The sequence below is a fragment of the Pocillopora damicornis genome, chromosome 4, assembly GCF_964200805.1.
Source record: "Pocillopora damicornis chromosome 4, jaPocDami1.2, whole genome shotgun sequence".
In the NCBI taxonomy this organism is placed as follows: Eukaryota; Metazoa; Cnidaria; class Anthozoa; order Scleractinia; family Pocilloporidae; genus Pocillopora; species Pocillopora damicornis.
Window position 1 is genome coordinate 20,802,620 of NC_142673.1, and position 9,875 is coordinate 20,812,494.

The 9,875-nt window shown below is 39.2% G+C and overlaps 1 protein-coding gene across 1 annotated transcript; it reads right to left on the reverse strand.

The window, feature by feature from the left end:
- Window positions 1-1,152: 1,152 nt before the first annotated feature.
- Window positions 1,153-7,449, reverse strand: LOC113686741 (TNF receptor-associated factor 1). Its single transcript, XM_089204993.1, has 7 exons — window positions 7,399-7,449; window positions 6,603-6,904; window positions 6,052-6,103; window positions 5,237-5,341; window positions 3,973-4,140; window positions 3,487-3,654; window positions 1,153-2,705 (listed from the first exon to the last, which is right to left on the reverse strand). The coding sequence occupies exons 2-7, from the start codon at window positions 6,746-6,748 to the stop codon at window positions 1,647-1,649; spliced, it is 1,698 nt and encodes a 565-aa protein (XP_089061119.1). The 5' UTR covers window positions 6,749-6,904; window positions 7,399-7,449; the 3' UTR covers window positions 1,153-1,646.
- Between the last annotated feature and the right edge of the window lie 2,426 nt (window positions 7,450-9,875).

Below are 9,875 nucleotides of genomic sequence, written 5' to 3' on the forward strand. Positions count from 1 at the left end.
TCCTATGTGATGATAAATAGTAGCGGTGAGTGACATTGCTACACATTGCTTACCAGCATTTTCACCAAAGAGTGTTTCATTTCCTTGAATTGTAGTCAGCACATATTGTTCTTGTTGGATCGATGACATCAAATATTGCAGGGCCTGGATTTTCCCCTACATCACTTGCCTGCCTTACAAGTACTGCAATACAGGCATTGTAGAAAATCATTTGTGAAAACCAAAACATCACATCATTCCACATTTTGTGTTGTCCAACAACTTGTTTCAATACTGGCAAGTAAAATACATTTAAATAGAACATTATAAGCATTAAATCCAAAAACGATCCTTAAAACGAGATAAGATATCCTTTGTTTTCACGAAATTGTCATCAGAGAGCCAATCCTTGACCAGTAATTTTCAATCGAGATTCCCATACTTACATTTGTCGTTTTGAAATATGCCTCCATGAATTCTCAACAGTGCAAGGAGAATGCGACTACAATACAACTATTTTCACTTTATGGCTCTTTCAGGTAGCTTCAAACACTTTCAAGCACTTTCAAACACTCAGTGGTGTAACCCGCACCGATAGATCAAGCCGATAGTTGATGGCTTGCGAAAGTGCGATGAGTCCTTTCAGTGTAGTACAACCCGTACCGAAGATTCAAGAAGTTAAATGTTGTCTTTTAAGAGCGTAAAAGCTCTTGCACAAGCTGCACTTATAACACAAGCCGGGTCTGGGTGTGTTGGCTTGTGTGAGGAGAACTACCACGTGATAGGATCACCTGAGAAAAAATTACTTGAGACCGAGCTTACAACGGATGGCTGACTCCGACCAATGCACCGTACGACACTAGACCACGTGACAGGCGCTTGACTCTCGTGGACAAATAAATAAATAAATCCGATAGTGCCATAATGTGCCTACACCTCTTGTGTAAGCCACACAAGAAACAAGCTGATGCCAGAATTTTTTCTATATTTCTTCGCTATTTGTGACATGAAAATTTTCCTCAAATTACTGTCCAACTGTACCCTAGTATATTTACAGAGAAAAATAACCAGACCCACTGTCAGGCTTAGCCTACCAATGGAGTGTGTTTGACAACCATAATGCATGCAATCCCGACAGGAACAGCAGAATGTGAATAAAGATGAAAACGCTTGTGCTTTACATCAGCTTCTTGAAGATTTAATTCGCCACTACATCGTTTACATTAATCAATACGCTACATTCTATGTAGATTAATTACCGCGGCACACCAGGTCATAGCTCTCTCTAATTTTTGCTAAGCTTAGAGGTAAACTACGCAAAAAATAGGCGTTCTAAGCCTGTTGTAGAATAACAAATATGAATACATCAATTTGATGTATCCACCTTCCATCGTGTAAAGATTTAGACGGCTTTGACATCTATCGACAGAACATTTGTTTTCCTCACCAGATCATCCAAGATTATTTAAAAAAACTGAAAAAAGTGTAATACTCCAGTGTCCAAGAAGAGTTTTGTTTACATTAATTCGTCTACTTTTTTGAAATCTTTTATTTCTTTTTTTTTTTTATCTAATTTTTAATTTAAGCAAGATATTATTTTCATCGAAAAATCACAAGTATCAAGGACATATCACACAACATTTTGAACTAAAAAATGAGGATACCTTTTACAAGTCAGAGCAGTCAACTATAACTTTCACGAACATTACGTCATCCTTGATATAAGCATGCTTGTTCAATTCTGTCAGCGGAAAGAACAAGGGACAGCCGCTGGCGATGTTTGTTTCTCTTCGTGGCCTGTGGAATGACGAACTGTTCGGATCAGGTCTGAACGCGTCAATCACGTGTTCCACATTATTCTGATCCAACATCATGAAGGTGACCTTCTGTCGAAATGGCCAGCGGAGGAGCGCATCGTATTCGCCACGCATCAGCACGAAAAACAGCGAAATGTGCGTCCCCTTGCCTGTCCCGTCTCCATTCAAATAGATGCGCGCGCACATCTTGTAGCCTTGACGACTTGTGTAGAACGGAGGGCTGAAGTAGGACTTCTCTGGTTCGTTAAAGGAGTCATATATCTTGGCAGAGACATTTGAAATCCTCCAAAGAAGTACGCCATCGAAACTGTAAGGTTCTTGGTCTCTGTTGATTTGCAAACCAGTCGCAGGCGGCAAGTTCCTCGTTCTCATAGCTTCTTCCATAGAATCTACTTTTGCCTGAAGTCGCCTCAAAAGTTCTCTGTTTTTCTCGTCTTGTCTTTTGAGCCAGACAAGTTCGTTGTTTTGGTCGTGTATGGTTTGATTTGCTTCTACGAGTAGAAGTTCGTGATTTGCAAACTGTCCTTGCATGTTGCTGATCGCCCTCTTAACGTCATCTAACACATTAGTTATCTGTTGATACTGAGCGGCAAGGGAACCATGCTGTCCTGTAGGTACTGAATCGGGTTCCACCAAAGTATCCTCCACTTGCATCAAACGAGATTTTAAATCATGAAGTTCATCTTGAATGACTCCATTTTCTCTTACAACTGCTGTTACCTGGGACACAAGCTGGGAGACGGTGGACTTCAGTCGGCCCATTACAGCTACACCCTCTCTCAGCGGGTTTATTTCGTTGACGAAGAATCCTATCTGATCCTTTAGACCAAATACAAATCGGGCAAGAAGATTAAGGTGCAATGACACCATGGAATCATCATGATTACGTTTCTCGCGACGACTCATCACCTGAAATAATAAAACACGACTCTATTCAGTGACATAGGAGTGTACTCGACAACGGCAGAAAAGCCATGCCCCAAAACAAAATCGTATATGACAGCAACATCTCACAAAACGTGAGGGGCATCTTCTTTGTTATTACTTTTACAGTAAGCATTTATGACAAACTTAATTATCCATAAAGGGGTTAAGTTTGTAAAGAAACTGTGGTGCTGCGTCGGTGGGAGAGTATAACAAGGTAATTTAGTATGATCTACTGAGTTGTTAACGTAAATTTGCCACCGTAAAAAGTTTAAAAGAAGAAGTTTTGAGCGTCAGCCCTTCGTCAGAGCGAATGACGAAAGGCTCTGACGAAGGACTAACGCTCGAAACGTCAGCTTAAAAACTTTTTACGGTGGCAAATTTACGTTATCAACTCAGTAGATAATACTAAATAACCCGGCCTTAATTATCCATAGGTTGGCAAATCCGATGACCTCCTCTAGTTTTCTCACCCTAGAAGCTTTATAAATCATAATCTACATAAGTACATAATTATGTAGATGTAAATATGTAAGTGAAGTAGGAAACTTGATTTATCAGTCAAAGGACTTCAGATAAATCACAAACTAGTTATTTCTTCAGACAACAAGCAGATAACTCGTTCCAAGTATTATCGTTCCAAACTACTCGTTTCAATAGTGTTCTTAGCTGCGAGGATCCCTTAATTTCATCTCCCCACCGCAGTGCAAATATATGAATTTTCATATATCTAAAATCATCGTTCCAAGTATGTTGTGAAAAATACCTTTATGCTTTTGCATCCTAATGAGCGAAATGGACATACTGCTTCGGATTTTTCACAGTCTCCATTCTCTGTATCATGATGTGCTTTCATTTTTCCCCGAGGTATGTCTTCCTTGTTACACAAAATGCACTTTATTGGAAATGACTGGCAATCCTTTTTGTGATGATCCTGCAATTGGAAACAGACGATAAGTGATTAACTGAGAGTCTCAAAAGAGGTTGTGCAAAAAGGAGCACAAAGAAAATGTTGAAGTTTTGGAGTTGGCTGTTCGGCAAGAATCTCCGAGAGAAAAGCCATATTAATGCTAAACTATCAAATCATCAAGATTTTTTAATTGAATCTAGTTCTTTAAGACTTAAAGAGCAGTCGAAGCATTCTAAAAAGAGAAGTGGCATCAAAACCATTAGCGACACCGCTTGCACAAAAAAACCATGAAGCAAAAACAGCAATCGCCCTATCGAAAGTAACGAAAAGGCCACACCGTACCTCCAAATCAGAGAAAGGTAGTTCGTCGTTACAGTATTTACACCGTGCCTTTCTTTGACTGCACTCCTTTTCCAGATGTTCTGCCAGATTTTTTTTCAACAGCTTCGTTTTACACTTGTCCTCGAAGACACAGTTTATCTCTTCGTAGTCGCAAGAGGCGGCATGTTCCTGCAATATCATGCACCATCTTCAATTATTATCATTACCATTAGGATGCCTACCATTTGTATTATGTTTGTCGGTAGGCTGTGCTAGTTCAGGGTTTGGGCGCCATCCTAAACTACCGGTAGCTAACCAGCCGCCCAGATTTCATATACAAGAGCTTTGACTCTCGCAGGCTAAGTTTACCCTCGCGAGTCACATGGCCCTGTTCTAAATACCATGGGAATGCATGGAGAAAAGTTACAGCCAATTAATCGAACGAAATGAGTTACTACAGACCAGAACTATCACCCATGCCACTGGTCCACCTTGGTAGGATTATATCAATTAAAAACTGGATTTTGTAACGCCGAGACTAAATTATTCCTTAGCTAGATCAAATGCACTTTACTAATCCATGATTATATTTAGTTATTACAATCATTATTTCATACTATCACTTTTATGCAATTTAGGTTAATTTCTCACATTAGTTTTAAGGTATTTCTTGAATCACTAAGATAACTTTTAGTAATAGCATAGATAGCATGGTGGTTATTTAACCTTGGAAATGAAAAAGCAGTTTAACTCGCTAAATTGTGCCGGTCGCATCACTTTGGTCTATAAGTCACCCATAATAAGGAGTCAGATTATGCCTCGCTTTCAACAGCGACGATAGAGAAGGAATCTCCATCCCTCGGGTGTCTATTGGGCCATTGTTTCCTTAACCTTCTTCCTTTAACAGCTCCATAGCTTCATCTTCCACAAGAGTCTTCTTCCGTAGATATGAACTGTGATATACTAATACCGAATGCGAGTGAAAGTGAAAATAATTGAACCCGAACAATCTAAAAAGTTACCTTGCAGGAGTCATTTAGGACCAGGTCTATCCCAAACATAAATAGATTTAAATTAGGCGGTAGTACGTTAGGAGTTGCAAAGACGTACTATAGGCACAATTTAGGTTTCTGTCAAGAAACAAACTTACCTGTTTCGGTTGACAGCTGATTAAGGCGAGCTGGAGAGGTATTAATATAAAGAAACGCACCACCCTCATTTCCGTAATGAATTTATTGTTAGTCTTAACAGTCCACCCAGTCCTTGTTACGGACGATTGACTCACCTCTAGGTCGGTTATTTTACCTTCCCACTCACATCCGAGGGCGATGTGTAAGCAATGGACCGTAAGACTATGGATCTCCTTTTTGACGCATCCATCAGGAAATATCTGCAAAAATTATCGTGTCATTATGTAATGTAACATTGCAGATGGAGTCAACTTTCATGGATACAAAATTGTAGTTAACCGGTAAAAATTACGAGAGAAAATATTTTGCGCCTCGGAAACCTATTCTCAGTTATTACATAATTTTCGCGATTCCGGAAACAGGATGAATTAATTGGATTGAAGCCGCCCCTAAACAAGATGAGAACTAAAGCAGCACTGACACTGTCTAGACTAAGAAGTTTTCTTGGAAGGCTACTTGTTTTGAAAAACGTGTTTGCTATTTATTCTAGCCAGTACCAGGTCTTGATATTCTAAAACAAAAAAGGCTTTTCTGTTTTGAATTGTCATTGAAAACTTGCTCAAGAAAATACAGCCAATTGCAATTCCAAGCAAACTTCTAACTCGCCTGTTTCCTTACAGTGAATAATTATAAATCCACCAGCGATTAGAATCAATCCATTTGCTGTGCCGTGAACTCATACATTGTACATCCCGTTTGATCGATAAAAAACGCTGATCTCCCACTTGAACCTAACAGGTAAAAGATTACTGTAACCATCTAAATGTTGATAGTATGGTTACAAACAGATATTTTGGTGTGATTTTCACATTATCTCTAAATCTCCTTGCTCTTAATGACTTGAGAATACTGAATTTATGTTTGAACAGTCTAGCTATGTTGATACTCGATCCTGACGCTCTACACTAACCTCAGCAACGTTGCACTCTATATCATCAACCTTACACTTGAAAACCGCGTCCCTGCGAGAGTCAAAGATGTATTGAAGTCTTAAAAGAACAAATCTGATGGAAATGATTTGTCGTAACGCTCAAAACGAACCGAAGGACGCGAAGCTATCACGACCTTATTACTATCTCTTTTGTCACTGACAAAAATGTTTTGCTACGCAGTGGTATCGTTCTTGTTTCGTGAAAAGTGCATAAACATCGAACAAAAGACATGCAGTTATTCTATGTGACACAAGTGAGTACATCTGCAGGGCCCAGTTGTTTGAAGGCCGATTAACCCTAACCCATGGTTTCATCTTAATCCAGGTTTCTCTATTCCTTTGTTCAAAAGTCTTTCATCACATAATTTTCGCTGTTATTTATAAAGCGTCCACGCATCAAATTGTAAACAAAAGAATTCTACTGAATTTTCTTTAAAAGCTTTCAGATTTGATATCAGATCTCACACTAACCCTAGATTTCCTAACCCATCTTTCAACAACCGGGCCCTAGTGTATATATTAAGGTTTACCTTTTCAAATGTTCAAAACAGCCTCGACAATAGAAGTGTGCGCATGGCGTTTGCACTGGGTCACGCAAAATCAAGTGGCAGTGTTTGCATTTGTACTTCGGTAAGATATGTTCTACATCGTCTTCACATAGATGATATCCTGTCATCTTCTCTGAATCCAAATCAATGGTAACGGTGCGGGAAATCGAATAGATAATACAAAAAGTAAGTAGAGCCACCAATAATTCTCCCTTATTTTCAAACGAGTAACAGTGTTGTGTACGGAAGCTAATTGGCGCCAGCTTGACAAAATCTTGGAGGACCTACGAAAGACGAAAATTCAATTTTAAATTTAAACTTCCCTAATAAATATGCACAGCGATCCAATTTGAAACTGAAAACTATTCTAAGGGTTGAAGTGCAAATGCAAACGAGTGAGACCTTCGCTTTAAGCCCGCTTGTTAAGACCGCGTGATACTACCGATAAGAACCTGCGAACAACATCAAGGGTAGAATAGGGAAAGAAAACCGCCTAGAACGCATTTGAACTTGTTGACGGACTCTTCCATCTAAGGTTCGCTTTGAGTTTCATAACCAACTCTACCCCACATATTTAACTTAGCACGACCGTCATACTCCTTGAAGAGGAAATTACATCGTCGCAAAAAACCTGAACGTGAAACGACTTTCACGAAATAATAAACCCCCGACCCACGATGTTTGCGCAACCGCAACAAGATCGGCATGGTTACATGAATTGAAAGAATTCTTAAAATGTAAAGAAAAAATAAATGCTTGGTTAGCGTATATGACTTACAGCGTAATATAACCGACGAGATGCAACTTGTTCCGGTAAAGGAGCCGTCGCTGATACTTGTCGACCTCACTGTGAAAGTCAAAATGAAACATATCTATTAGTTCAGTTCTTCTTAGGCGGAAAGACGGTCTTGGGTTTTTGGTGCACAAGGGAAAACATCAAACTTCTTTAGGCCCTGAACGGGAAGAATCAACAAAGGTAAAACGAAGACGGAAGTTGATTAATGATGCAGTTGAAACTCGTCGATCGGCCTACATACAGATGAATTATCTGGTTGAATGACAATTCCCAATCCTTAATCTCAATCGAGTAATTGGGCAGTATCTGCGTTCTAAAACCTCTTTTTTCTTCTGTTTTAATACATACCTAGGACGGCACGTAACAACTTCGCTTGGTCAATCCAGCAGTGTTACGGAGCGATGTGCATGCTGGGATAGGGAAAAACCCCCTCGCTTTAGAAAACAAAAGTGAGATAAACGCTCTTGTTCTAGTTTTCAATCATAGAAACCGAAGTATCCCCTGATGAAAAATCAATTATCAATACTGTCAAGGAATGTTAGAATGAAGTACTAAGTACTAATTTACAAAATAACACGAAAACGGAAAAAGTTTTAAAGGTAATCATCTTAACTTGTAGAATTTTAATGTTTAACTTGTCACGCAATGTGTAGACACTGATAATTTAAAGAATGTGGTTAACGTAACAGTACTCACAATATAATCAAGGCACACAACCAAAATCGCAAAACAAAACATTTAAGAGATAGATTTTAAGGAAATGGTCGTCGTTATCGCCAGAATATCCTGAAATTAGCCTTGATTTAAAAAAAAAATTACCATTTCGTTTCGCTCCGGCGGTATATGTTAATTTTCAACGCACCAGATATCACATACGTTGAATTTTGTGCATGATAAACAGAAAAAAGGGGCTAATTTTCGCATTCTTAGGGCCCGGTCGTATTACAGACGATTTTGCAGAAAATTGTTGACTCTAAGGACCAAAATCTGTCGACACACCTGTTTTCCGATGCGACCCCTCATTTGTGATTATTCCAAAATCTCAAAATCGGGAAAAAAACATCAGACACGCCGCCAAAGCTGTCAACATTTGAAGAGAATGACTCCTAATGTAGACGGCAAGGTCACGAAATTGAAAAAGAGCGCGAAATTTCATCATTAACACTGACGTTTTCATTGCGTGCAGTTCGAAGCTACAGCATGGACAGGCGAGATTTTCCCTTTCCTTACTACGGCCACTAGATGCCAAGAAGTGACCAGTATTTCTTACCTCAGGACTTGGAAAACACACCCCAATTTGGCCTGTTGTGAGTGCCGAACAAAGAAAACCTGAGAGTCACTGTTACCCTGTTCGACGGCCGCATGGCAAGTGTCGTAACTGAACACAATTTCACCGCTCAAATTTCTCTTGTGTGATTAACGCTTGCATTTTCACTTGTTAAAATGCGACCGTGCAAGCTCAATTTCATTTTAATTTCCGGTCTGATGCAACTTGATTTTCCAGCCGATTTTTCCAAGCCAAAATAAAAATTGGTCCGTAATGCGACCCGGCCCCTACTGTAAGTCACTGACTAATGTCAAAGTTGGGAACCAGGCTTCTAGTTTATAGCGAGTTTCAAGTTTATAGCGAATTTCAATTTTGCAAAGAGGTTTCTGTTATGCTCATGGACAAAGCCAGACGAAAAGAAAGAACTGCAGTAACAGCCCTTAACAAAGCCAGTGCAATCAATATTTCGAGATACATCATAATAACCGTTTATATGTAAATCAGGGCTACTGTAATATTAAATTTGATTTCAAGATCCGCACCGTATCCTCTGAATTAAGGAGTACTTCGACCGTAAAACGACTTGACGAGGTGAACTCGGTGAATTGTGGCTAGAAATTAAATCCGAAATGAGATATTGATTACTTTCTTTGCTGCTAGTATGTGAGTTTTTGGTCTTATTTACTAGCCATAAAAGCTGGGTTATTCTTTCACAAAAGCGGACTTAAGAAATCATTTCATAGAGAACTTCCTGTAAAATATGTTTTCATTCGCATGCCATTATTTATAGGCATCGGGATTTCAACTTTTATTTTGAGATAAGTCAGTTCTAAAGTGGGTTATTCGAAGTTTTCGAGTTTCCAAATGTAAAAGGTAGAAGTGATCACGACATTATCAAATGACCTCAAAATGGCGGTCGTCACCTCGAAGAAAACTGAAATTTGCATACATATTTAAGTGAACAAAGCCACTGTATTCTCACCTTTTTACTTTATCTTCTATTCTCTTCTCTCTCCCTTGGTTTCGCTTTCAGTTTAGATATATTTAAGCGACGTTTGGTGATCAAAAGCAGTTTTGCACTTATCATGGGAAATATGTTATTTAGCGATGACGTTTTCGTTTTACGTCACTGCGTCCGGGGAATCCCCGAACAAAGTGGAAAAAACAAAACCAGCTGGATACGAGTTCTTTC

What these genes read in the sequence shown, in the direction of transcription:
- LOC113686741 (XM_089204993.1), bottom strand. Translation starts at nt 6,748, where the DNA reads ATGACAGGATATCATCTATGTGAAGACGATGTAGAACATATCTTACCG. An exon ending in TAGAGTGCAACGTTGCTGAG is followed by an intron (nt 5,342 to 6,051) that starts GTTAGTGTAGAG and finishes TAATTTTTGCAG; the next exon opens with ATATTTCCTGATGGATGCGT. An exon ending in TAGGATGCAAAAGCATAAAG is followed by an intron (nt 2,706 to 3,486) that starts GTATTTTTCACA and finishes TTATTATTTCAG; the next exon opens with GTGATGAGTCGTCGCGAGAA.